We start from the raw sequence: 27741 nt of genomic DNA on the forward strand, positions 1-27741 counted from the left end.
AATCCTTGTCTTGCTGAATCTGTTCATTTGCTGATATTCTCTTATGGCTGATTTTTTTAGTCATCACCTATTTCTCCAATTTATTATTTTTCATTAAACAGCTAATGGGAAACACAAAATTAATGACAACAGGCTCTACTGCTCCAATGGCTTTCACCCAGACAGTTCTAGGAGCATTTTATAAACTGTATATAAAAGGACTCACTTCACTCACCATGGAAACACAGCAATCTCTGGGGTGGAACACAGTGGCAGTTTAACAGCTCACAGCAACACTACTCAACATTCTCACCACCAATTCACTGCTTAGTAAAGACGAAGAGAGTGGCCTGCTCCCTGACTGAACAGGGAATATACCAACCTGCATTGTGTAAAAAGCCCCCTTTCCCAGACACATTTCATACTAATGCAAGGGGCTGATTTAAGGTGATTCATTTGTCCATATGGGTGAGATTGGGCTTTTTAAATGATAGTCCCTCCTTTGAAGTGCTCTCAGGCAGAAGCCCCTCTTCCCCTCCTCAAGGCAGCGACACCACCCCATTCCAGGTCTAAAAGCCAAGGAAACACCAGCCCTGGCTCCAAATCTCAGTTATTTAGTATGATTTGGATCCAACAGGTATTTACAGTTCAAAGGGCTTCATGGCCTGTTTGGGGGGTGTCCCTCCTCCTCTATTGTATCCCCTTATCTGGAGCAGGCTCTGACAGGCTTATGCTCACTCTGCCAGGGTAGATAGGGAAGGCCGGTCTCACTGCATCTGGCCTTCATCCCCCCGCTCCACCCCGCCCTCAGGAGCAGGGAGATACTGGTACAGCCTGGCCTGGCCGGGAACACCATGGCACGGGAGCTGCCGCTGCCCTTGTGTACACAGTCATCTGCAAACAAGCTTGTCAATTATTAATAAAGCTCAGCTCAGCCCCAGGAAACTGAATCCAAGCAGGGAAGGAGGCACGGCTTAGTTCACGGGATAGTCACTCCCCAGGGAAATGCAGGAAGAGGAGACTCTCTCTCTCTAGATCAGGAGCGTAGATAGCTCAATAGAGTTTCCTAAGAACAGCTGATCCCATTGAAAGTGAATCTTCATTCTGCTTTGGGTCGCTCACCAGCATGGTCTGGAGTGAAACCGACTAAGAAGAGAGAGGCACGACCACTGATTCAGGTAATGTGAACTTTCCTTTCTTTTGGGCGAAGTAAATGATGTCTGGACATTGCTCTTCGCACACTGGGTTGGCTCTAAGGTGAGTGCTCAGCTCTATAAGGTCTCGTTCAACTGCATCTGGTTGTGTCTGGAGGCGGAAGACCCCTGTAGTCTGTGCAGTTTGTAGCCAACTAGGGTCTACCAAGAGTTATACAATCCCCTCCGTGAGCCAAGAAAATACCATAATCTCCCTGCCACAGATGGTGAAACTGAAGCACAGGAGGAGTCTGGTGACTGACTCAAGGTCATACAGCAAGTCAGCATCAGAGCCAGGATTAAAACTCAGGAATTCCACGTTCCCAGACGAGGCTCAGAGCATGTTACCTCTTACCGTTATTAATTCATGTAAAGAGAAACCCGCTCTGGAGATTAGCACCTTAGAGACTGGTGCCAGCTGCCAGAGCTCTTTGATGATTCACAGATGCATGATGATTTTTGGGGAAGGAGGAAGTTGGTCTGTGTGTGTTTGGGAGAGTTTCCATGTGGCTGGGAGCTCCCAGTCACCAAAGAGGGGGAGTGAATTCTCACACTGTTGAGCTGCAGCAGATTTCAGGGCGCTGCCAGTCAGTTTCCTAACAGGAGAAACCAGTGGCATGGAATCAGGGTATTTACACTACATACACCAGTCCTTGGACAAAGGTGGTCACAAACAGCATGCAGGCAATCCCCTCCTTCAGGAATTGCAGCCAAAACCCAATGCCTAGTTTCCAAGAGGAAAGTCTGCCCCAAGAATTGATGCTTGATAGGAGAGCAACTCAAATAGGTTCTTTCTCCTCCATGCCTATATGGAGCCTCAAGGCGCTGCAGCTTCAAGCATAGGCTGTTTGTATGTGGCTCTTCAGCCACCTGGTGGGTCGTGGGCATGGGGACACATGTGAGCAGGTGTATCCATGAGGCAGCCGGTAAGCTGAGTGGAATCAGGCAGAGGTCTAGCTAGCTTGGAGCATATGAAGCATATGCTTTGAGTTCTGGGTTTGAACAAATGTCACAACCTCAGAGCAAAACTCAGCTGAGATAGCTGGGTTCCAGCTGCTCTCCTGAAGAATCCCCGAATTTCATTGGATTTCATTGAATCCATCCTGTGTGACGCTGAACATCAATATTAAGGCCAGCTGCCAAGGAGCAGGCCCAGTGACATCCCAATGCCAGGATCACAGTGCAGCCATGTACACAGGTGCAGCCTCTAGAGTATCCAGACAGCTGTAAGATGTGCACAGGATAAGGATGCTGTGTCTCCCTGCAGTACCATCTGAGGATTGCCCAATATACAGCTGTTCTGTGGCTTGGATCAGCCCACTTGCCATGAGGGATGCACATGGTCTTGCTGCCAGAGCATCCCGCTTCCCACAGAGGGCCTGAATGGAGAAGTCAGTATAAGCGACCGATTCCTTCCCTGGCACAGCTGGATGTTGGGGGTGCTCTACTGCTGGGTTTCATTAAGGGTGGGTCCCAAGGAGCTCACTCAAAGACCAGAGGACACATACAGATTGAGCAAATATAGCTTTTTTTCCTTTGGGAGGCGGGGGAGATTCAGGTCAATTGACACATTTCACAAATTCATGCTGATGTTAGCAAATTATTTTAGCTGACAGAAAAAATCTGCAAAAGTCAAAATTTTTTTTGTCAATTCTGAACCAAAACATTTTGACTTTCTGATTGGAAACGCCTTCTTTTTAAAATTACCTTTATTTCTTTAATTTAAATAGGAGAGGGGGGGCTCAAAATTGAAACAAAACATTTAGCTTGACTCCAGCTGAGCTAAATTTATTTACTTTTCAACTTGCTGAACTGGAAAATTTCACTTTTGGGTTGACCCAAAATGATTTTTCTCTCTGATTTTTCAAAACTATCAGTGAACCAAAAAATCCATTTTTCCCACAGTTCTAGTTTCAAAGAAGCGCTCTAGCGGGGGGCGTCTGGCTGGCTGGCATGTGTGTATCCCTGTCTCTCATTTTGGCATTGTTTGTTTTCAACTAATAGTCTGTCTCCTGAGGGCTAGTCCTAACTTTGACACTGACTCAAGCACTGACCTTGGGCAAGTCATGCAGCCTCCTTATTTCGGTATCCCCATGTAGGAAGGAGAGCTATTGCTACCTTGGGTCGCAGAGGTCTGGAGAAGGGGGAATATTCACACACAAACCTAGCAATATAATAATGAAGGGCTGAATGTTACTTGGATTTCTTTGCAGTTGCTTTTCTCCTCCAGAGTGGAGAGTCAAAAGCCCTGGAGTAGGTTCTCTCTTGGCAAAGGAATTTAAGATAGAAGCTACAGCTGGACGGGCCTAGCAGCCATCCAGAGGTGCTCCCTACTCTGCTGTGCTCACTCTGCTGACCTGTCACCCTGCAGAACACACCCAACTCTGGGATATTTCCCCCTTCAGGAGGAGCCATGGATGTTTGTTGGCCTCTGATATTGACACTAAATCTGGTGAGCGCCTACACTTTGGCCTAGTAACAGCTACTCCACAGGGCCTGCTCTGCTCTTACAAACCTCCCCCATCAGGCCAGATGTTAGCCTACCTCAGCTTTTATTTATTTCCCCTTATCGGCCCAGCACGTGGTGTTTACAGTGGCTGAACCGCAGGAAGGCTGTGGTTTATGTTATGGTAGATACCGAGCAGGAAATACCCCGATGGAGAGCCGAGCCTGTGTGGGGAGGTCCAGTCAGCTGGGACGAGGGTTTATCCTGATTGACCAGGCCACAGAAATTGGGCAAGGCCTAAAAAAAAATTCTGTGTGCTATGGAGGGCGGTTGTAGGCCCTCTAGGGGTTTAATATTCAATGCAGAATTTCTTACAGGGTCAAGGCCATTTTCAAGACATTTCACTTCATTCGCAGGCCCTTGGGCAGGAAGGGTCATTTCTGTCTTGATCTAAAGCAATTAGGGTGGGTAGTTCTGCCCAGGTCCCTCCTGCTGAAGTGCAGCCGGAGCAGGCTCTCACTCTCAGCACAAACCAGCAACCAACTCTAAAGTCTGGAACCTGAGCCAAGACCCAACTAGGATTTCACAGTGGAGAGGTAGCCCAGTTTGGACAGGTGCTGGGCCTCTCACCCCCTTTGGCAGGTCCCAGCTTCAGGTGAGAGAACCCCAGTTAGACATGCTCCAGTGGAGGTGTGTCCTGTTGAGTGTGGAAGCTGGGCTGAGATTGACGCCCTGCATTACAACCTGTCTTGAGGCTGCTGTATTGTGCTGGCAGCCACTACGGATGGAGGGAGGCAGGCAGCAGCCTTAGGGTATGTGTCTGCCTTGGTTTGGTTTAATTCTCAATATGTTGTCTGGAATCCCAAGCATCCAAGATGGGACTCTAGGGGCTTCCAGCTGATGGAGAATTTCCTGCAGGGGATTATTCAGACAGTGATGGCATTTTATACACATATAGCACTCTTCTTCCAGAGATCTCAAGGTGTGTCACCAACCAATCACCTTCCTGGACCCCCAGCCAAGTAAGAGATTATTCCCCACATTTTAAGAATGGAGAAACCAAGGCACGGAGAGGATGCAACTTGCCCAGCGTCACACGGGATGAGTTCATGTCTTCTCTCTTTGAGAACACAATGCCAGACATGCCCTTAGCATAGACCTCCTCTTAACAGCAGCAGTGACATACTGGCCAGCAAATTTTCTTCCTCCTCTAGATCCCTTCCCCACACCCCTGGAAGACCAGTGGCATACAACCCTGCCCATGTGAGACACTCAAACTTAATTCTTGTCTTGACACCAAAGTCCATGAAAACTAGAAACACACAGTCGCAGCAAAGTCAGTCGCAGAGCAGGGAATAGAATCCAGGAAGCCCAGATTCCCTTCAACAACACAGCCTCATTTTAAAGTGTTAGATGCCCAGCTACGCTCTCAGAAACTACCAGCTGCAGCTAGGCCCACAGCAACGTTTCAATAGTCCAACGCATTGTACCTTGGACTAAAGTGCCATTGCACTCCAGAGCAGCCAGTGAGAAGGTTCTTGCTCTGTCAGGTCACTTCCTTTTTCAGGCATTTGCTTATGGGGAGGAGCATTATTATTGCAGACACCCTTCTGCTAGAATGGGAGAAAGGAGATTTACAGATTCTAATCAGCAAGCCCCAAATTGTAGTGATCTTACCAGATATGTGACTGACTCACCATGTGGCCTTGCACAAGCTACCTCACCTTGCTGTAGCAGCTTCCCCACCTATAAAATGAAGATGAAGAATACTTATCTACCCACAGCATAGGGGCATTATGGGAATTATTTAACTGTGCAGTGCATTCCATTTATAAAAGCACTTATATGTGGTAAGCGTTAGCAATTAATGTATATGCTAAGCACAATAATTTAGGTCCATTTCAAAAAAAACAACAGGTACAAAGGCAAACACTGCAGGAGAGAGCACAGTGTATGAATCTCCTGTGCAACAAGCTGCAGCCCCTCAGAATCAAAGGGCAGCTGTCTTTGTACGTAGGCAGAGTCCTTCAAAATCTAAAAGGTGCACTGCACAGAGAAAGTGGCTGTGACAGTTGCATAGCTACAGAGCATCACTGTGCTTCTGCTGGCTTGAAAAATCACCATGAGCTGAGATTTGGTGCCCAACGGCAGCTGACAGAGTTGTCCAGGATGGTAATGACACATTGGATTTTTTGGTATAATATGTTAATTGGATACCCCTCCCCCCCAGTAATATTAGAAACCACCATAACATGTTGTCCCCATGTAGATCATATACATGAAGTCATGCAAGTTTCTGTGCTGAGACGCATGTAAATAACCCGATCATGTTTTCAACAGCACTTTTAATTTCACATATCAACATGCTACAATAACAGTTTCCAAAAAGTCACAGAATTTTTTTGTTTCGTGAACTCCCTTCTTCTCTTCTCTCCACGAAGAGCCTGGGTTTATTTCCTATTAAAAAGCAAACACCACCTAGTATGCAGAGCCAAGCCATCAACAAAAAAAACAGGGCAGAGAAAAAGACAGTAAGGCCACCAAGCAGTGATTAAACATCAGATCTGATATGAAGTAAACTCTTCATCAGCAGAGCCCTTGGAAACAACAGGCCGATGCTCAGTTCAAGGAGCAAATGAGGTGCAATTACACTGCAATTCTTCTGTTCTTGTCAATCAGATCTGGACTAAAGCACATCTCTACCCCAATATAACGTGATCCAAAACAACATGTATTTGGATTGAACACAGTAAAGCAGCGCTCCGGGGAGGCGGGGCTGCGTGCTCCAGCAGATCAAAGAACATTCAATATAACGCGGTTTCACCTATAACACAGTAAGATTTTTTGGCTCCTGTGGACAGCGTTATATCGGGGTAGAGGTGTACACAGAGATTTACAGCCTTTTAACAGCCACCTCTGTCTCAGCTATTCACTTGGCCTGTGAGACAGATACACAAACACCATTTTGACTGCAATTCTAATGCTTTTGGCTGATTCATAAATATTGGGTAAAAGCAGAAGTCATTGTGCCCAGCCAGGTCTCTAGAGGTTCTGAGATTTGAATAAGTCCCTCTCCTGGGCCGATAGGATTGAGCTGGGAACCTCCAGAGAACAATGTGTCATGAGATTTCTGGGGCTTGTTGCTTCTGGTCTCCCAGCACCCCCACAATATCTCAGCATAGTTGCTTGTGGCACAGGAGAAAAACAAAGCTAATGGGGAAAAGAGCTGGCTGCCCTTTGTCCTGCTGCAAACAGTCTTGGGTCAGTTCAAGGGTGGCTCTTATTTGGCTGAGCCTGTCTGCAGAAGGGATCCAGGAGGCTCACAGTGTGGATGTGAGGATAAGCTGTTTTGGCTGCCCAGCTCCATGCAGAGCCGTTCTTCTTCGTGTGAGTCACATTAGTTTGCAGAGGCGTTTCCAATTTGTCTGAGCACTTTGGAATGAGGAATCTTCATGTCCTCAAAGCAACAATATCAGCAAGTGCCTGTCACTCATTTTAACCTTTGCTGCAATTTCTTCAAAGGGCCAGAGATGGAAGGTGACCTCTCCTGCACTTCGACCGAGGGACTGAGGAGCTGCGAACCCCCGGAGGGAGGCAATGCCAGCATGGAAGGAGAGATGGGGCCAGCCTGGGGTGCCACTCCAGACCACAGCGGAGGAGGGATTACAGGTCTGGAGCAGCAGGACTGCACTGGAAGTACATCATCTTCTGGACTCACAAGCACCATGGTTGAGCCCAACCTCCCTGCACGTGATGGGCAAGAACCCAAGTGCACTTCGGGAGTCACCAACACAAGCTTTGTTGGGGATCCTCCACCCTATTCTCCTCCAGACCCTAAGACTGCTCACTTGATGTACCCACCTTTCCAGGCCATCTCAGGACAAGTGCCCATCATGTACCAGCCAGGACCTTCCCAGCAGAATTTACCTCCTGACTCCTTCCCATACACTATTGTATGTAATCACGGTAGCACATCTTATTACTGTTGAATGTAATGTTCGTCCCTATCCTGCAGTCCCCCCCATTACCAGCATGCAGCGACATTACAGATTAGTTACCTAGGCTGTCGCATCCCATGCATGAGCTTCCTGCCTCGGGCCAATCTTTCACCAACTTTGGGGGAAGAAGAAGGCAGAGACTCCACATACTGCCCAAGGCAGACACCTGGGCCAGCCTTGAGCACATGCATTGCAAAGCGACTACATGGACTCAGAAACTTGTAGGCTAGTCTCAGCTCAGCCTCCAGCAGCTGGGTCAGAACGGGAAGCCAGCAGATGGCAAGGGTACGTAAACAGGCAGGTTTGTACACTGCAGAGAGAGTTCCCACAAGTCCTAGAAAAGGATGGTGCAGAATTGCCTCCCAAAACAAATGGTGGAAGCCCCAAGGTGTGAGACCTGGAAATCCAGAGTGGACAATGCACTGGTAGACAGAAATAAATAGCATAAGGAGCAATCCCTCAGAGGAAGTGGGTTCACCTACACGGGTCCTCTCCTATCTGAAACTCCAGCAATTCCACAGCAAAGGGATACCTAAGGCAGTGGCCCTTTGTCCTGGGATTCCTCTCTCAATGTTGCAGGTGTCCAAAAATGACCAGAACCCTTTGCTCTGTGTTGCAGTACAATGGGCTTCCTGCCAGCAGGCTTCCAGGAGCGGCAGACAGGAGGCGCCCGCCCAAAGATTATATGGTGGAGTCAGTGCTGGTGACAGTTTTCTGCTGCTTATTAACAGGGGTGATCGCCCTTGTCTACTCCCATGAGGTACGACGTGCCCTTTCCTTCCTGTGACCTGGGCGCTTTCAATTTGGTTGGAGGAGGGATGAGGGGTCCCCGAGTTTAATATAGTTTATTCACCTATTAGGGATATGGTTGGTTACACTGAAGAATTGGCAGCACTGATAGAAGCACTCCAGTTGCTAGGCACCAGTTACATGTTCATTTCAGTGGGATTCTTCCCCATGTCCCCACTTTATAAAAGGGACATTCTCAGCTGTAAGGATAAGCTCACAGGATCCTAAGAAAGCTCGGCTTAATACCCTAAAGGACGGGTCAACGAGTCCCCTGTCAACACATGCTTGGGATGTGGGCAGGCAGGAAGAATTCCCTTCCTCTCCAGAGCTCTTGATCAGTTCAGCATGGTGCATGTGACCATCCAGCTCCATGGTTAAACTTCTAATTCCCATTTATACCAGGAGTCCCAACTAACTGTCTATTTCCTCCTTGAATCTCAGTAACATGGATTCTGCAAGTACATTATGGGGCAGAGAATTCCCAATGCTGATTGCGGTCTGTGAAGTAAAGCTCTGGACTTAGCCCAGAGCTCTGGAAATAAAATAATGCCCTGGTCATCCTATGGCTGCTTAGTTCATACACATCTGTACATGGGTCACTATTGCCAGACAATGTACCCTGTCTGACAGGGTGAATAAGCCGGTGGTTGAAAGACAGCCTGGTGCGTATTGCTGCACTTTCTGGATAGATGACCAATGCTCTTTCTTATCAACAAAGAGGCCTTTGGGAAGGGTGCTGACCCTGCTTGCTGGTTTTCTGCATGGATCCATAGTCAGAGTCTTAGATGGTCTCAAATTTCATCCTCCTTCATTAGTCACAGTTAGTGCCTTTGGTTTTTATCAGATATGCTTAAAGCTCTTTACAGGGAAACAGGGCCCTCTGTCTGGGAGGCCTCAGAACTGTTTCTGAAGTGCAATGAACTTGCATCTCTCTTCTCATTGTCCACATTCTCTCCCCTAACTCTAGACACGAGCAGCCCTGAACAGAGGAGACCTGATCCAAGCCAAGCTAGCATCCAAAAAAGCCCGATCCCTGGTTCTCTTCAGCCTGCTCTTTGGAGTGTTCGTCTGCATCAGCTGGGTCATCTATGTAGTGGTGGTCCTTTATCTATGACAGAGACAGGCTGCATGACGTTAACCCCACAGACAACAGCCTGCATCACATTAACAGCTCACCACCACCGTCCGCAGCACCTGGGGCAGCAGGGCAAGCACCTAGTCATCGGCTAAGAGAAGTGCCGTGATACAGCAATATGGCATGGAAATCAGAGGGTGTCTGAGCTGCCATGTTTTCTGCCAGCAGATACTGTGCAGCACAGGTTTATGCTTGTCCAGCCTCTGGGATTGTATTTCATTCTCTTCCTCAAGTGCAGTGATGGCGGGGTATTGTGCCAGGCCCAGCCAAACCAGCAGCACCACTGCAACAACTTCGATGCTGCCCCAAGCCAGCACGGAAGCAACCCACCTGCCTCATCCAGCCCCAGGGGACTGCAAGACAAGTGAGCAAGCTCTACCGGACTGACCACCACATTGCTTCAATAACTTGGGGAAATCCAAAAGCTGAGCATCAGCTCCACAAAACATTGCGTGTCCCAGGGCATCTCCCATGATTTATCAATATCCACTGCCTCGTTCACAGCTTGTGGCCTCCATTCCCAGCACAGCATCTTGGTGGGAAGAAAACTTGCAATGTTGGCTGGCTGAACGCAAGGAAGCTGCCAGCACAAGAACCCTCTTCCCTCTGCTAGGATATCCCAGTTCAGTTGGAATTCCTTTGTGGCTTGTGCTGAAGAATGATCTATCTAGAAAAGGCAGAATCACGTTAATCAATGGAGAAAACAACCCAGACACCTGCAGGAGTTGTCATATGTTCCCCGATGGCAACATATTTTGTGATTGCGTTTTAGACACACAAAATCTGGAGGTATCACTCCAATTCATGGGACGTGAATAAGAGGAAACACACCTTCCTGATGGCCTGAATATCGCAAGTGTTTAACATCCAGAATCTATGTTCGAAATGGCCAGCAAGGAATGCAATGGCTGTGTTATTTCAGGATTTCATAGGAGCAATTTAACTCGTTCTGGGGATTGTGGCCCACGAAAGCTCAATATGAAAACACTTCTTTTTTTTTTTTTTTTTTTAGAAACCCATATGTGCCCCATTGCTGTTTCTAGATTTCAATAAAAAAAATAGGTTTGTCAAAATCTCACGTTTCCATATGTAACTATACCCACATAACAGACCCCCGCCGACCCATTTTAAAATCAACCACTCTCTTATGGGCAGGTCATTTCATAATCGTTCACTATGGCATTTCCTGTGTCTTCTCCTGAAGCAATTGGCTCTGGCCACTGCCAGAGACAAGATCTTGACTAGATGGACCTTGGATCTGATCCAGCCTAGCATTGCCTATGCTCTTCAGCCCAAGAAGGGGGCCCTTTAGGCTAAGGCGGGAACACATGGATCGGGGCCCTCCCAGTACTGGGGATATGTTGCTGGTCCCCAGAGCTGTCAATCCTCTCGCTGTGTTCACATGAAACATTGTTTAAATAAAATCCTTGTATGTGACTTGTAGGAATACGGATGACTCCTAGGGTGTGGGTAGGCCCGACTGCAGGCTCAGGATAAACAGATGGCAGTAAGCCAGGGCCTAAACTCTGACTCACCTATGCTGCCTGCTGCCCTGCCAGCCTTAAGGGGAAAAGCATGTTTGTTATTCTAAAGGTTACACCAATGACCACATGCTCAGCTCCCTAACGCAGGGGCCGAGTTCGCTCCCTCCCCTAGGGTAGCCTGGTTGTTTACTGAAGCGTCTGCACACGGCGTGTGCTTGCAGAGGCAGATGGACTGGCAGTGAGGTCTGTTCCCACACGTGCCTTCCAGTGATTTGCCACTGTGTCATCACAGATGTCAAGAGTTTGGAATGAACCACAGGGATGCATGGTGGGCTCTCTGGTTTGGTGACCACAACTGAGCATGATGAAAAGAAAGAGCATCAGCCACTCACTGGACTTAATAGACCTTAGCTCTTCTGCAAAATTCTACAGAACCTTCCTTCTTTCCTGCAGGATGACAGGCCCCCTTCACAGAGCCCCATCCCAAACGCTGTAGTCTCAGGATTTCTGCTGCTACATTTGCATTTGTACAGCGTGACAGGGGTGTGAATTCTGATGGCATAAGTGGGTCCAGAGAGTCAATGGTGTTAACATCACCCTGACACTGTATGGCATTAAACAGTTAAACATGGTTTGGGGGTTTGAATACAGAGACCTTGGCCTGCTTAACCCCATGGCAACAACCACAACTAAAAATATCTGTAAACTTTCATTAAAGAGACAGAACAAGAAGGAAAAAAAAACATTTAAAGCATTTGAAATGTGAAGTATTAAGTAAGGCTGTCAGTATGCCTTAAATTCTTTCCTTTTAGCTGGTGAAGAGTTTTCATAAGGACACTCCTGTCTGATGGTCTATTAGAGGGTATTAAAGACGGTAACTGTTTTTTTTTGGGAAAAGACAAATAGTTGAGATGGGCTGGAGCGCTGGTTGTTAAAGTCCAGTCAACTCCTTGCTTTGACACAAAACACAACAAGCGCATAAAAGGGGATAAAAAAGAACAGCAGAGACAGAACAAGCAGCTTCTGTCTCTGATGCGGACTTCCACTTGTGAGCAGGCTGCTGGTCTTCTTAGTCTCACTCAAAAACAGGCCAATTTGTTCAGATTGTTTGAGGCATTTCTTTTAGCTGTTGTTTCTGATCGTGGGCTTATGGCAGTTTTGCAAAGAGCCGAGCTGTCTTGGCCAGCTATGCCAGACACTTGCTAGATAGAGGCAAAGAGAGATAGGAAAGAGAAGAAATAAAGTGGAGAAGGAAAAGGAAATGAGGGAGAGGTGGCAGCAGGAACTCAAGTGTAATGCCAGGTGCTGTTCAGGATTTAGCTGAAGCCGGTGGAGCGGGAATGTCCTCTGGGACCCGCTCTGTGGCCTGGTCTGATCAGGACAGTGAAGGACCAACAGTATCATGGTAGATCCCAGGGGAAGCGCTCATTCCTTTCAATCTACACCTGATGTTTTGACATGACCCTCTGAAACTAAGGGTCCCAAAAAGGGAGCGACGGGCAGCATCGCCCATCCCCTCATTATTTTGATCGCCAGCTAAGCCAAATTCCCAGCATCAATGTGTTGGTTCATTAATTTCCAATCCCATTGTCCTTGGTTTACCAGTCATGTCTTAACACAGTCCTTGGGTGGTCTCAGCAGACCTCGGTGTTTGGACTAATTTTTGTAAAATTGCAAGCAATTCTATGTAACTGGCTGAGCTGGACTTTTATTACCTTGGACAAGTTAGGGTACAGGCCTCCACACAAGAGAGGTGTCCCCCGAATACCTCCCCAGCTAGCTTGTTGGAACAGGGAGCATGCCAGTAAGAAGCACATTTGAATTTCAGTGAGAGTGCATTGGGGTCACTATACCTGGAAGTCAGTGATCATAGCAAGACGCCTTCCTTTAAATATAGAGAAGCCTTGAAACTAGACAAATAAATGACATTGCTGGTTACTGTAACAGTGACCTAGTCAAGCTGGCCAGGGTGGGTTCACTTGCAAAACCAAGAGGTTTGCAATTGAAATGCAGTTTTCTGGCCAGCAGAGGGCAGGATTTTCCAAGACTAGACCAGTTTTGTTTTTCAGAGCTAGCCTGTTACAAAGTACTTACAGGAAAAAAGGGGAAGATGGTGTTCAGTAGCAGGTCACAAGCATCTTTTCGGCAATTTCTCCAGAGAGCTTAATGCAGGTAAAGCAGGACTGTCCGCATCACTCGCAACAAACATTTCCCTGTAAATCAAGCAGCAGAGAATCCTGTGGCACCTTATAGACTAACAGACGTTTTGGAGCATGAGCTTTCGTGGGTGAATACCCACTTTGTCAGACGCAGACCTGTGTCTGACGAAATGGGTATTCACCCACGAAAGCTCACGCTCCAAAATGTCTGTTAGTCTATAAGGTGCCACAGGATTCTCTGCTGCTTTTACAGATCCAGACTAACATGGCTACCCCTCTGATACTGTAAATCAAGGTAATTCTAACTCCGCTGACCTGTACCATCCAGAAGGCAAAACTCTCCAGGCCACTGCTAGGAGTCTTTGCATCCCAGGCCGTGCATAGCTGCATATTAGGCAGCCACCCAAGTCACCACCCAACAGTCCTGCGGTCCAGGCTTTACATAGAAACAGAACAGGAACTTCTCCTCTTCATTACTCAGAATCTGCAAACCACCAGGGCCAGCCTGTATGCAGCAGAGCTACCCACTGAACTATCCCCAGTGGCTTCTCTCTGCCAGCAGGAATAAAGCACCTTTCCTCTCTGGCTAGGCTCCTTATTTAAACCACCTGTGTGTAGGAAGGTGGGAGACAATGGCTATTAATCACCATGGAAACAGCAGTCCTCTTAGGTGTGTGTGTTCCTCTCCCAGCAAGTTTAAAAAAACAGTTTTCAGAGATGCGCTTGGAAGGAGGTTATTTCCTTGAGTTTAACGCAGGTGGGAAACACAAATGACTCCAATGTCTGACAGAGGGCTCAGGCTGCCCCTATCCGCTTTTCGCAGCACTTATTTTAAACTACATTTATTACAAGTGTCTTGACCAAACTCTGGGAGCCTCTAGATTATTACAATAAAATAAAAAAAACACACACAACTCTAATGTCTCAATATATCCTTTAAAGCTCCCACACTGCCATAACCATCCTGCCCCACGCCTGCATTGGCCGGCAGGACTCCTGGGTTATCTTTCCAGCTCTGTCCTGTGCTTGCTGCGACACTGGGTAATTCACTACAACTCTCAGGGGTCATTTCCCCATCTGTGGAAGAGGTGCTGTAAGGCTTAATTGTCTGGAGAGCACCTTGAGATCCTTAGCAGAGACTAAAAAAAGTTCAAAAGGTGACATAGTCCTTATGTGGCCCTAGGCCTAGAAATAGAGACCAGTAAATTCCTTGCCGGTCCCGCCCTTGGCGTTTGTTAATATCTCCTGTATCCCCTTTCAATTCCACTTTGGGAGTTAAGGTGTAGGCGGTCTCAGAGAAACTGGCAACAATGACATGGCTGCACTGGGTAATCGCTCAGCCATCACCACCAATGGAGTTTGCTGCTGTGCTGACACCACTAGTTGTTAGGCCAACCAATATCATCTCATTGTTTCCTTGTACATCGCATCTGTCTATATCGACCTGTTGTCTCGTCTTATACTTACATGTTAAGCGCTTTGGGAGGTGGGGGGACTGGCTTTGCTCTGTTTGTACAGCACCTAGTAGAATGGGATCCTGGTCCAGGCAGCAGCTTTATGTCAGAGTGAACCTAACTGATAACAACTGAAAGCAAAGAGGGAAACACCTGAAAGAGAAATAAGAGCACGTTTCAGCCCCTAGGCAAGCACTACTGCTTTGCACTTCTACAGCATGGTTCATCACAAGATTTTGCATCACCTCTCAATGCTGCCAGGTGTTACCCTCAGCTCCCATGAAGTGTCAGTGAGGGGTGAGAATACTTGGCCCCTTCCAGGATTGTGCCCTTAAAAGGTCCACGATCTCTCAACAGGGGTACCCATGTTAGTCTGTATCAGCAAAAACAACGAGGAGTCCTTGTGGCACCTTAGAGACTAACAAATTTATTTGGACACAAGCTTTCATGGCCTAGAACCCACTTCATCAGATGCATGGAGTGAAAAAAAGTAGGCAGGTATAAATATACAAAACATAAAAAGATTGGAGTTGCCTTACCAAGTGGAGAGTCAGTGCTAACATGGCCAATTCAATTAGAGTGGATGTGGTCCAATCCCAACAGTTGACTAGAAGGTGTGAGTATCAATATTTCTGTGATGCAGTTAAGGAATAAGACAGAGATCTCCTTTGCCCATCACTGAAATGTGGCCACTTCTGCAGTGGAACATGACAACTGCTTAAAAGTGTTGAGCTCATGTTACACAGTCATTTGGGCATGAAATACATGGGCTAAGCGAACTCTGAGAAGCAAAAATTATTACATGCCTGAAAAACACGTAACTTCTAAACTGAAAAACGAGGCATGTATAGAAACGTGCTGTGACTCAGATTAGGACAGATAACGCTTGGCCCGCCTATAGCACTTTCCATCAGAGGGTCTCCAAATGATTCATGAATTAAGCCTAACACCCTCCCTCTAGAGCACACATTTTAGATGGGGGCAACGGGACACAGCCACGTGAAATGACTTGCAGAAGGTCAGAACGAAATAGTGACACAACTGGAAACAGAACCCAGGAGAGCTGACTCCCAGGCCTGTACTCCAAAACATTAGGCCATCCTTTCTTTGCCGTACAGTGCGGGTAAAATGAACACGCACGCTATATTGACTATGGTGCAAACAGAGACACAGTTTATGTGTGCAGGGTCTCCCTCTCCTCCCCCAAAGCTGCAACTCTTGACTGCCAGAGGGAGTGTTTTTTTCCAGCCAGTTCTGATGTGGCATACCATGTGTCACGCCCTGTAAGACCATCTGTCTTTAGCGTTGCTTTTGGTATGCGACTCGGTCAGTGTCTGAGCATCCTACACTCCAATCTGGCAGATGCAGATTATTTCCAGTGGAATTTTGAAACTTATCCAGGACTGAAATAGACCAGGAGCACCACATTATCAGCAATCCATGCCTCAGGAGCAATTATTTATAGGCTTGTGTGGAGTGTCACAATGCCACTTTCATAGCTACACTGCAACATACACACATCCTCCTTCACACATTATATCCTGGATCCCCTCCTCCTATTGGCTATGTGAATATGGATGTTCAAGGGATAAGTGGCTCCTCATGGAGGGCTCCTTGGAAAGCACCCCTAATTCTGTGCCAATGAATAAGCTTGTGCTGGGGAGGGAGGGGGAAGAAAAATATTCTGGCTCTGAGATGTGTATGTGTTTTACCAGCAGAAAACAAAAGGCCAACTGAAAAATGAGACCCAGACAGAGGAAAACAAGAAAATACAAGGCCACACCAGCAGTTGAAGTGGATTCGATTGTCACTTTAATCCGCAGACTGCTGCATGCTCTGTAAACACGATCGTTAGGCTGGATTCATTATCGGTATTTATTTTGCTTTAATATAAAAGTTACAGGTTTGAAATGTTTGCAGGAAGATGTCACTATCAGGACTGGCTTAGTGGTAAATAGATAATACAATGTAACATTCTGGGATGGCAGGAGAGACTTGGAGTCAGCACAGCTGGCAGGTGGCTCAGCAGAGTTCAGGTAACACAGGGCTTCCTTCCACTTCTACTTCCCTCCACAACTCCAGACAGAGCTGCTGTCATCACAGCGGTAACGTACAAACTGGCGTCATCTCTTGCTTGGCCTTCGTCTGAATATTCAGTCAATGCTTTAAAATCCCCCACTCCTCCCAGAGGGGAAAAGATTTATGGACGCTATCTGCAAGAGGCATGACTGACCATTACATTTGCAGTCCTGCAGAGAGCTGAAGTGTCTGGCTTCTGATCACAGGGAAGCATTAGAGCAGAGGAGTGAACCCTTCACACCCACGGAGCTGCTAGGCCTGCCGCTGACAGGGAACCAATACATGGTATAATGCTACTGAAGCTCATTTGTACTTGTGATGAGAACGTTCTGGCGCCCCTCCTCAACAGCACTGCTCATTCTGCTGCGCCGGTGCCTGTCCATAAAGTGAGTCACCCCAGTTCCGCCAAAGCAGCCCCACTACTCATCAAAACTACATGCACAAACCTATAATTGAGAGGAAAGCCAGCACTCTGCGTATCACCCAGGGATGTCCCCAAAGAACCATCAGAATGGCTCTACTGGGTTAGACCAACAGCCCCTCTGGATCAGTATCCTGTTTTCCGACAGTGGCCAGTGCCAGGTGTTTCAGAGGGAATGAACAGAACAGGGCAATTATCAAGGGATCCATCCCATTGCCCAGTCCCAGTTTTTTCTTCTCCAGAGTTGTATTTGCCCGGGGCACTGTGTTGATGGGATTTGGGTCGCAGCAGCAGCTGTCAGTCAACTGCCTTCTCCCAGGTGGTTACTTACACAGCCAGCACTCAGCATTAATCGCACAGCAGCCATGTGGCAAGCAGCACACACACTAGTGGCTTGCTTTTCACTAGCAGCTGGCTGTGTGTGGATGGGCAGCCTTATCTCCGCCTGTGCTCCTTTCAGAGGGGTCTTGTCTGCAGTTTAGTTGCGAGGCAGGGACTCAAAACAGTTATATGGAAAGGCCAGAAAAGACGTGAGCATCTGTGGGGCATCTTTTAGGACAAGGTGCATTACCACTGAGGTGCATCTGCCTGCTGAGGTTTCTCACTCCCCCTGCCCCTTTCCAACACGTGGCCAGTGCCAGTCTCAGACTTTAACCCAAAAGGGGCACAACACACACACACGAGGAACCAAGCTGGAACACACTGAAATGAAAGGACAATTTTAGCAACACGACCACACACAATACTGCTATACATCACCTGTGCTGCAACACACACCTTAAATAATAAAGTGACATGTTCAGAACCAAACAGCAGAGGATCCTGCACAAGAGGTGGATTGCATTTGCTGCTTCATGGATCACAAAGGCTTTACCGTGCAAAGTTGCCAGCTCGATAACACACACACATTAGCTACATAGACAACAAATCTGGCTTTATAAACTTGTCAAATTTCTCTCTCAGATTCAGGGTCTTCAGTATTGAGAAGCTTCTTTTTTGGACTGTTCAGACAACCCTTTCTAGGAACTGCATGGATCCACCCAGGAATAGTCTGTTGGCCTCTGGGTCTCTCCTATATTCTCTTTATATCAAATACAGCTGCCCTGACAGAACAATCATTTCATGCATTCTCCCTAGCTAGCCATTCCTGTTCGCAATGGTTTGGTCTGTAACATGGCAAAGACAAGCAGAGGTATGTCAGGAGCACGCAAGAATGCTGCATATGCACAGAACATCAATCTTGCGTCTGGGAGACTGTGGGCTTGTCTACCTGAGAAAGTTACACCACTTTAAAAATGGATTTAGTTAAACTGGAGCAATAGTTTGTGTAGAGACTCTTATTTCAGGTCAACTTAAGTCAGGAAAGAGTTTACTTAAGCTAAATTGACATGAGCCACTCAAACTGAAATAGAAGTGTCTACCCAAACTGGTTTAAAACAAACCTTCAGTTAAACAAGTGCAAGGTTTGTGTGGAGACAAGCCCATTATCTTCTGCTTAGAGCGTCCTTTAAAAAAGATGTATAGCTTTAAATAATACTATAAACCAAACAATATGGGTTGTCACTCCAGCTGGTGTCACACAGATTGTCAGTCAAAGCTGCTGTTTAACAACAGGGGGGAGGAAAGACTCTGCAATGAGTGTGAAGAAGGGAGGGTTTTGTAACTCTGAATCACTCAGAACAAGGTAGGCTTAGCAAACACTGAACGGCTCTTAATAAGGAAGTTAAGGGCGCTGTTGGGAGAAGCTCCTATGTACACTCCCTAAGACTTACACCTCTAAAAGCTGCAAGCGTTTTGTTACAGTTCACAATAAAACACAGTGATTCACTGTCAGGCAAACTACACAAAGTAGTTCCAAAATAGGCCTTGCAAGGCTGATTAAAATCTACAACACATTCCTGAAAACATGACCAGCACTGTAAACAGTTGATGAAGGACAGAGAGGTCGCGGGTGTGAATCGGCCAGTCCTTGCTGCGCTGGTGGAAAGGACTGCTCATCTGAGGACACGACCATGGGGGAAAGGAGTAGAGAAACTGAATAAGGCACATGGACCAGATCAGGGTTAACATGGTACGTGACGTGCTAACTCCTCATGATGTGCTGGGCTGCCTGTGTCCCCTGAATCTTGACTTGCCTATACTGGGGACAGAGCTTTGCCAGCTCCAAAGCTACCTTCTGGCTCTTTCAATGCTAAGATCACAAAATGCAGCACCAAAGGTTATGCAGAAGGGGTTCCATAACCAGTTCAGGCAACAACCCCAAGTGAGGTGGGTGAGGGGGAGAGGATGACCAGTCTTAGCACTGAACACATGCCCTTTTCTTTGCACCTTAGCATTTAAAATCCTGGAAATATTCCTCCTGGCTCCAAATGTTCCCTCTGCACTCCTCTCCAGACACGGCTGCCCCAAGTCTCCTTTATTCCAGCACTCGGAAAGACATTTTCACTAGTTGTGGATTTATACATGTCCTTTTGCACCTGTTTTCCTTTAAAGCCACTGGCATTTTGACATGCACCAGTCCCCGCCCTCCGTAGAATCTAAATACTAGTATTTACAAATAGTCTTATATACTACAATATTTACTGTGCAGTAGCTAGTACCATCACTAAGGGATACGGGCTCACAGGACACTTGAGCCACAGTACCATGGCTAGTCAACCTTCCCAGAGTTGGGAGACTGACCATCTTTTTAAATAATGAGATTTGGTGGGGGAAGGGGGATGCGATGACTGGAGACGACAGTCCTTGCCTATGTTTTCAGTGCCTCTTCCATATCTGTGGATTAAGGTCAGAGAGATCTGGGGCAATTAGATTCAATAACCCTGTAAACACACACAAACGCTTCCAAAAATAAAGCTTCTCTGGCAGAGAGAGTGCCTGCCACTCCACCTTCCCTGGGGAAAAAGTGATTCATGACCACATTGCATGGGAGGGAAGAAGGTAAGAGGGAACAATCCAGGGCTTCCACAGTTTTTGTCTGCTGCATAGGTGCCCTGCGATTCACAGACATGCAGCTCAAGGCTGCTAAGCTATTGCTGCTGCCCCCTGTGGCTTGAAGACAAAGGCAAGAGTATTTCAGAATACATGTAAAACATCAATTGGCAAACCAGTTACATGCCTACAGGGGATCCTCCTTCCACTGCACTCTCTTCCCAGGTTTAAAGCTGGTTCATGGCATGGAGAGACGGGAGGTGGAGGAAGAAGAGTGGAATGAGCATTGGCTGATCTCTTTCCTTGGCTGTTGCTGTCTTATGACACACACACATTCACAGTTCTTCTGCTGAGAGAATCCAATATTCACAGACCCAGGAAGCAAGTGACTGCTGCCAACTGGGCAGGAAGAGTGCATCATCCAGTAACAGGTACAAGTATTTACTCCAGTCTCATAGCTGCCCTCAGTGCATCCGCAGAGCGATTCGCCTCGCTCACACCCCACTCCTCCTAGGTTTTCTCTTCCCTGTCTGTTTTTCGCCTCGTTATGTTTCGAGGTTTGATTTTGAGAGACAGTTCCCACAAGGCCTCCTCAGCCAAATGGTCACTGAAGTCATTGAAGAATGAGACTATATCGTCATTTCTTTTGATGTCGTAATGTCTATAAAACCAGAGAGAACACTACAATTAACATTGCAGCTAGTTTACCTTGAGAACCGCCCCTTAATTAGGGCAATCCCAGACTATATGATCTGAAATACATTCAACATTCCAATTCTTGAAATTTATACAACTGGACCATCTACTTGAAGATACCAGTATATTGGTGGAAAAGAGGCAAATGTGGTACTGATCTTTACAAATGGAAAGAACAACAATCCTGGCAATTACCATCCACCCAATAAAGAATAAATCACAGCAGACAAAAGAAGAGATGGAAGGCTCCCTGCATGGGATGTTTAAAACAAGGCTGGATAATGTACTAGGCAAATGTACTGTAGGGATCATAGCTGAATTCAAAAGAATGAGAGACTAAAAGCAACCCAACAGTTCTTCTGTCATCTCTAGGATTCTCAAAGTCTGTCCTATAAACCCCTGCCTTTATAACACCTACATTCTCCTAGATAGGTTTCCTGTTTGCTGCAGCAGCACCGCACCGTTTGCATCCCCCATGCCTAGTCCCAAGGCGGCGTTAGAACACCTCAAAGGTAGCTCGGAGTCCCTGCTCGCTGCTGTAGGCCAGGCAGATGACCATACTTACATTTGTTGGAAGCACCTCATGCTGTCCAGGATGTTAAACTGTTGCCAGCGTTTGGAAAAGTTCACTTTGCTATCAATGTAATCTGGGTTTCCCAGGTGAACAAATGTCAAGTCTTGCAGAATCAGCCCTCTGAAAGAGACAAGGGTGGAGCATGCAGAGAGGAGGGAAGACAAGCACAGAGCTCCAGATTAGTCACAAGCACTTCAGAGCCAGCTGAAAGGCAAGTAAAAATCAACCCAAATGCTCAGTGCTGCTGCCACGGTTAGCTCCTGCATTTGAAATCAGAAGAAGTCAGTCCTTTCAAAGGTGCATTGGCTCAAAACTCCTGGCATCATGGGTGCAGAGGTGAGATCCTACAGATAAAGCATTAATGCTTAAACCAGTGATACTGGGGACCAGTTTCTGCACCCGAGAAAAATTAATTACTTCATTGCATCTGAAAGCTAGGAGCAGACTAGATAAAGCTGGCACAAGAAGTGCTGACTGGCATCATCCCTGGAAGAGGAGACAGAGAGTAGCGGTTTCAGACTCCCTCAAGTTTTCTGCAAAGGATGAGAGCTTTCTATTTTGCTGGGTTCCCTGTGGGCTAGAGCCACCCAGGGGAATCACGTTTTCCATCCACCTTTTGGGGCTGTCTCATTCTCCAATGGTCCTGAACAGATTGGCTACTTCGTGCCTCCGCACTCTCTTCTCCAACAAGCTTTCCACCATTGGGGACCTAGGGCAGGCTGAGCTTATGCTGGTAAAGCCTATATAAACCCTTGGTAAATCTGGCATCCAGACTGCAGGATCCCTGCAGTGAAAGGTGAGAACTTTAATCCCACCTTTGAAAAAAGACAAAGGGGATGCATGTCTGCAAAGAGGACTTCTAATTTACCAACACTTCCAGTACACAGTGACAGGCCTGGCACATGGGCAGCTCTGAATCAGCTTAGCCTCATGAGATGGGAATTGCACGAACTTCTAACATCTCATGGAGAAACTCCTCTTTTTCTACACACAACCTTGAAAGGAAGTCTAGTCTAGTGGTCTGTTCTGAGAGTTCAAACTCTTTGATTTCCACTTGCCTTCACTTATTTGCGTTTGTGCCTCACTTTCCTCGTTTGCTGAAAGCACAGGGAGCTGAGAGATTTTGTTAATTAACGTTTGTAAAGTACTTTGGGATCTTCAGATAACAGTGGCTCAGGAAATCCAAAGCCAGGTTACATTGGGAGTGCACAGGCACAGGGCCGGCGGGAAAACAGTATTAGGACCAGGCATCCTTGCCATTTCCAACCAAGTGATGAACTGCTCCAGTACTGGAACTGCAGTCCCAACAGAAATCCAGAGCCTGAAGTACCCAGGTACAAAGTGACGCACATTTGAGAAAGCTGTGGGACTGCAAAGCAGGGAACGTCACAGGGAACTGGTACATAATCACTCTGGCTCGAACCCATTATTGGATGCCTAGGAATGGGAAGCATTTTCCTCCTCAGGTTTTAGAACATGGAAGGCCTGCAACAAGGGTTGTATCCTGCACCCTTCATGTCGGGTTGTCCCACATTCTGAAGTGAAAAGTGAATGCACAGCTGAGTGTAGGCTGCCGGGGATCTGAGTGAAGAGACACCCCAAGCGAGAGGAGACAAACCAGTGACCCCCAGGAGGACAGCTACTCACAGGTAAGGTATGCAGGGAGGCTCCACCTCTGCCAGAGCTGCTCGGTAGGCACGGAAGGACGAGGAGCTGTCGATGAGTGTGCAGTACTCTGCCAGGCCCTAGTGGGACATAACACACACACGTGGAATTCCTGGTGCAAACAAGGGTGCATGGACTTAAAGAAATTGCATTCCCAAAGACCATAACAGAGCAAAGCTAGGGCTCAATCTCCTGCTTTCCTCACCTCCGATGTCTGTTTCTGCCACTCCAGCCTTCGGATGGGTGCTGAATCCAGTGCAGAAAGAATGGCCAGATAGGAGTTAAAATTATTCAGCTTTCGTAAGTGCTGTAAAGAAGGAGAAAACCAGTGATTCTAGAGATGTGGAAGACACTCTGGAAACCAACAGTGCTACCCCTAATGGAATGTCCCACATTCCAACACACAAGCTCACTAAACATCATGTGTGAGAACTGTAAGCAATGAGCTGTTACCTTCATAATCTTTATAAATTTAAGGAGCAGCCTCTCTCTGTCTTGTGGTTTCTCTTGTAGCATAATTATCGAACGGACCCTGTGAGAATGGACAAAAAAACCAGGAAGAATGACTTAGCCCTTGAGCTGGATTCTGATCTGGCAATACCTGCTGCTTCACTTGAGTTGCTACTATCTATCAGGGACCGATCAATGAGGCTGAAAAGTTCACGTTTTCCTGTCCTGTCTCTTCTCTACAGAGCACAAGCAAATATTTAAATTCACAAAAATGCCAGAGTTTGAAGTTACCCAAATTAGAAGAAAGCTCTCATGCAGAGAGAGAGAAGTTATTTCCCATAGTGAATATTATTGGGCTGGCATCTTATCATAGAAATCATAGAATGTCAGGGTTGAAAGGGACCTTAGGAGGTCATCTAGTACAACCCCCTGCTCAAAACAGGACCAATCCCCAGACAGATTTTTGCCCCAGATCCCTAAATGGTCCCCTCAAGGTTTGAACTCACAACCCTGGGAATAGCAGGCCAATACTTAAACCACTGAGCTATTTCCCCCCCGTTGCTGTGGAAATGGACTGGTGTGGAAGAATTCCATCATTCATGCATGCAAAGTGGATCTGCTTAACATCCTAATGGATTTAACTGCACTTAAAGGAGGCACCATTCTCTTTTGATTTGTTACACAGGACATGTGAACAACTAAGGGATCAACTTACTCAAGAGGCCAGTTTTCAGCTGCAGTTTTCATCCTTTACCAGATTGTTTATTTGAAAGGGCCTCCTCATTTCTGTACTGACTTTGGTTTGAGGCAGGGAAGATGCACATGTGCACAGATGTATCAAGGTGTTTGTCTGAAGGGTCTTGGTGTTATTTGCGATAAAGCCTGGAGATGCAGCTGCCTCCAGAAGACCATAAGGTTTCATTTTTCTGTCATGCAGGATTCTTTGCAGAATGTCCTGGGTCTAGTCCCAGGAAGTGAAACTGCCCAGCAACACACCACAAGACAAAACCATGGAAATAAGCAGCCCCAGCCCCATAGCACAGCTCAAGGAGAGCTTTCTTGGGCTCCAGGGACATAAAAGCAGTGGCGTAACCAGGTGGAGGAAAGAGGGGGAGTGGAAAAAAAAAAAAGGCACCGCCTGCTGCGGTGCTTTTACTGACAGGGCAGTGCTCCAGGTCTTCGGCAGCACCTCGGCAGCGGGACCTTCACTCGCTCCGCAGGTCTTCAGTAGCATTTTGGTGATGAAGCTTCAGTGCCACCGAAGACACCAAAGCAAGTCAAGGTCCCACTCCCAAAGTGCCACCCCGTCAATAAAAGTGCCGCAGCGGGTGGCGCCTTTTTTTTTTCCGCTCCCAGGTGAGTAAAATTAAAAGGTGCCACTTGTGTTCAGTGGGGGAGTGGCCACTGCATTAGAGGTTAAGTTCTGTACAGTGGCTGTTGCTCTAATCTCCTTACCAGTAAGACATGTTATTAAAGTGCTCAGTGAACTGTGTCAGGTTGGGACTCTTCTCCTCATTTTGCTCTTTTGCCCAAAGAAAAACTTCTGGGATCTGGCGGGAAAGAGAAGAACAAATCATGAGTTAAAATAAAACATCTATCTTTGGATCCCCTGTCATCCCCATGATTTACAGCCCTCCCCTGACAAAAACCTGGCTTTCTTCTACAACGACAACAGGTGTATGCCTAAGAGCTGTTAGAGAACAGCATCAGAGCATTTGTTAAAACCTCTCCCCCCCGCTGCCCCAGCCCCTAATCTTGTGTCTGTACCTCTATCTTGTAGAAGAGCTCAGCATCTAAAAGGGTCAGCTGCTCAGCTATTTCATGACTATGGAAATCATGCAAGGTCCCCGGCCTGTGAGAGACAAGGAAGGAAAGGAAAAAGCTAATGAAACCATGACTGATTTTCTTTTCTTTAGAACATTGACTCTGGAAAGAGAATGAGGAATTAAAATAGGTACTCTAATTTTATCTCGAACTAGAGGCCCAATTCTTCACCTCTCTACATCAGCTGTGCTGCACCATAACTCCACTAAGGCCACTGGAGTCACACTACCATCAAATGGGTGTAATAGAGAGGAGAATCAGCACCAGAATTTTTTAAAATTAGACTTTGCTAGCAGAGGAAAAAAAAATATTCTATGCCCAAATCACTTGTGGCATTAGCACCATTTCGATATCAGGCTCCCATGTCAAATGCTTGACCTTTTCCTCACGATCTTTCTTTATCATGCATATGTAATGATCTTGATAAAAATATCAATTGGGGGAGCTCTGCACACCAACTCTCTAAGTCTAAACAATATGCCATTTTCTCCTCTTCTCGAGGTGACGAGCGCTGCTCTCCAGCATTTTGTGCTGCAAGATCATTTATACAAGACGATAGGGGATCAAAGTCAGAATGACAGATCTCTGCCCTGAGAAGCTTACCAGAGCGTCATCAGGCTCAGAATGGGTGCTTGGAGTGTCCTATGCCTGAGACAGACAAATTCTATGTTTTGCCTCAAAGCCTTTGTTACAAGGATTTTTAAAATCTGTTTTTCATGCTTCATTCCACGAGTTTGCCAGTGACTTCCCCTTGTGTCTCGTCCTTTGCATAACTAAGGGATGGATGTCGTTGGCTGAAGTCTCAGTGTATGTCAGCATTCACAGGGCTCCTGGAGATGAGGAGCTCTGCAGAGGTTACTGCTTTGCCCATGGAGCATAGACACTGTGTATATGCTTCATCAGCATTCAAGGGTAACTCGTGGAGCTGTATGAAACATGTGCCTTAGAAAGCAAGACTTGACAGAGATGGGTAGGGACAGATAAATAAAGAAGGGTCAGGAAAAGCATTTCACTGCAAAACCAGAGCACAAAACAAACTCTCTGACACTACCGTGCTCAGCGTGCATTAACAGGCAGATGCACATCCCACAAACAGGACCAAAGTTTGATTAGGTGCAGGCTGCCTCACCTGGCTGCCACCCCTCGGGCTGCTAGAGGTTTGATTGAGTTGGCGTATCTCAGCATTTTCTTCTGATCCACTTTATCCAGAATATTTTTGCGTAGCACTCTAGCGAGGCTGAGCTCTCCATTGCAGACTAGCCGGAACACCAAGTCCATCAACAGCTTTAGAATCTCTTCCGTCAACTCCACTAAGCTGAGACATAGACAGAAAACCCAGAGCACATGTCAGAGACAAGACATTAAAGATGACTTTCCCTATTTACCTAGAGCCTGTATTAAGGACTTCTCCTCTTTTATCATGAGAAATTAGGACAAAATTCAGAAATCAAAATTAGGGTGAGCTTCCCCCATGGAACTGAGCACTGAAAAACTTTATTTTGCAGCTCTGACTTCCAGGCACCTGAGTAAGGTTATCTTAACCCCCGTGTCCAGAAAAGGACATCATCCCTCAATTAGAATGGCCTGGTCTCTCAACACAGCATCCTAAACTTCCCCAATCTGGCAGTTCTGGGTAGCTGTTCCTGATGTGCTATCTCAACAGCTCTTGACACAATGGGCAAGCCTTCTCATCTATACACTCACTCTGTTGCAGCTGCTGCTATGATAACAAGCTTCTCTGAGGAGACGAAAGCACCTACAGCTGGCTACTGGGGACTGCTCAATAGCATCTCATGCTGCACTCCTCCCTGGAGTGCACTGTGGGTCACCTCAGTAATCTTTCTCAACTCCCCCATCTCCCTAATGGACCAAAGTCCCGAGTCACACTCAAACCATGGACTCTTGCCTGGAAGCACAACAAAGCCCCAGCTGAGACACGAAGGCAGCCGAGATAACTGCAGTGACTTGTCATTAGGGATGTCCCTAGAAATCAATGCATTTAGTCTTCTGCCTCAGACTCGGATCTAGGACAGTCAGCTCAGCACACAATCCAATTCCTTTTCCGACAAGCTTAACTGAATCCAGGCCATTCCAGTTCACCCTGTGGCCAATTTTTCCTCTCTTTCAAAGATTCCCCTTCAGATTGTTTATTTTTGAAGTCATAAGGAAGACCCAGAGAAGGCACCCTGAAAACTTGCATTTCCCAGCCAAGAGCCCAAGTGTCCAGCCCTGCAGCAGTCTCTCTGATCTGGGGAAGGAAGTTGCAAGTCTCCCCCACAGATATAGTTTACATTTTTATTACCTCCCACCCAGGCCCCCAAACAAAGCAGGAGGCAAGCTCACCACAGCTCGTCCACCACTCTCACCAGCACGAAGAATGTGTTCTTGCTGACTCGCTTCTTAAACGTGTCTGGGAAGTGACAGAACTTCTCATACGTTGGCCACAAGTTAAAGAATTAACTCA

General features: G+C 46.9%; 3 protein-coding genes across 8 annotated transcripts in view; 1 reads left to right on the forward strand and 2 right to left on the reverse strand.

Annotated features, from left to right (window-relative positions):
• Window positions 1-5337, reverse strand: part of UCK1 (uridine-cytidine kinase 1) — a 30752-nt gene extending 25415 nt beyond the window's left edge. Inside the window, exon 1 of the mRNA XM_075060663.1 lies at window positions 5316-5337. Within this exon, the coding sequence (XP_074916764.1) occupies window positions 5316-5318 (3 nt within the window). The 5' untranslated portion in view covers window positions 5319-5337. The remainder of the gene's footprint in view (window positions 1-5315) is intronic.
• Window positions 928-10835, forward strand: PRRT1B (proline rich transmembrane protein 1B). The gene is made up of 4 exons (XM_032797628.2): window positions 928-1157; window positions 7141-7571; window positions 8236-8376; window positions 9373-10835. Exons 2-4 carry the CDS (start codon window positions 7149-7151, stop codon window positions 9517-9519), a joined length of 711 nt encoding a protein of 236 aa, XP_032653519.1. The 5' UTR covers window positions 928-1157; window positions 7141-7148; the 3' UTR covers window positions 9520-10835.
• Window positions 10836-16426: 5591 nt separating this feature from the next.
• Window positions 16427-27741, reverse strand: part of RAPGEF1 (Rap guanine nucleotide exchange factor 1) — a 72978-nt gene continuing 61663 nt past the window's right edge. For 5 of the 6 annotated variants that reach the window (XM_075060662.1, XM_032797627.1, XM_075060661.1 and 2 more), the window contains 9 exons: window positions 27621-27713; window positions 26407-26592; window positions 25221-25305; window positions 24909-25003; window positions 23457-23535; window positions 23209-23310; window positions 22986-23083; window positions 21330-21458; window positions 16427-20729 (listed from right to left, as the gene is read on the reverse strand). In XM_075060662.1, the coding sequence (XP_074916763.1) occupies window positions 20579-20729; window positions 21330-21458; window positions 22986-23083; window positions 23209-23310; window positions 23457-23535; window positions 24909-25003; window positions 25221-25305; window positions 26407-26592; window positions 27621-27713 (1018 nt within the window). In that variant the 3' untranslated portion in view covers window positions 16427-20578. The remainder of the gene's footprint in view (window positions 20730-21329; window positions 21459-22985; window positions 23084-23208; window positions 23311-23456; window positions 23536-24908; window positions 25004-25220; window positions 25306-26406; window positions 26593-27620; window positions 27714-27741) is intronic. The other variant, XM_075060660.1, reaches the window with a different exon arrangement.

The sequence above is a fragment of the Chelonoidis abingdonii genome, chromosome 24 (assembly GCF_003597395.2).
Source record: "Chelonoidis abingdonii isolate Lonesome George chromosome 24, CheloAbing_2.0, whole genome shotgun sequence".
Taxonomy (NCBI): Eukaryota; Metazoa; Chordata; order Testudines; family Testudinidae; genus Chelonoidis; species Chelonoidis abingdonii.

What these genes read in the sequence shown, in the direction of transcription:
- PRRT1B (XM_032797628.2), top strand. Translation starts at nt 7,149, where the DNA reads ATGGAAGGTGACCTCTCCTGCACTTCGACCGAGGGACTGAGGAGCTGC. An exon ending in ACTCCTTCCCATACACTATT is followed by an intron (nt 7,572 to 8,235) that starts GTATGTAATCAC and finishes TCTGTGTTGCAG; the next exon opens with TACAATGGGCTTCCTGCCAG. An exon ending in CCCTTGTCTACTCCCATGAG is followed by an intron (nt 8,377 to 9,372) that starts GTACGACGTGCC and finishes CCCTAACTCTAG; the next exon opens with ACACGAGCAGCCCTGAACAG.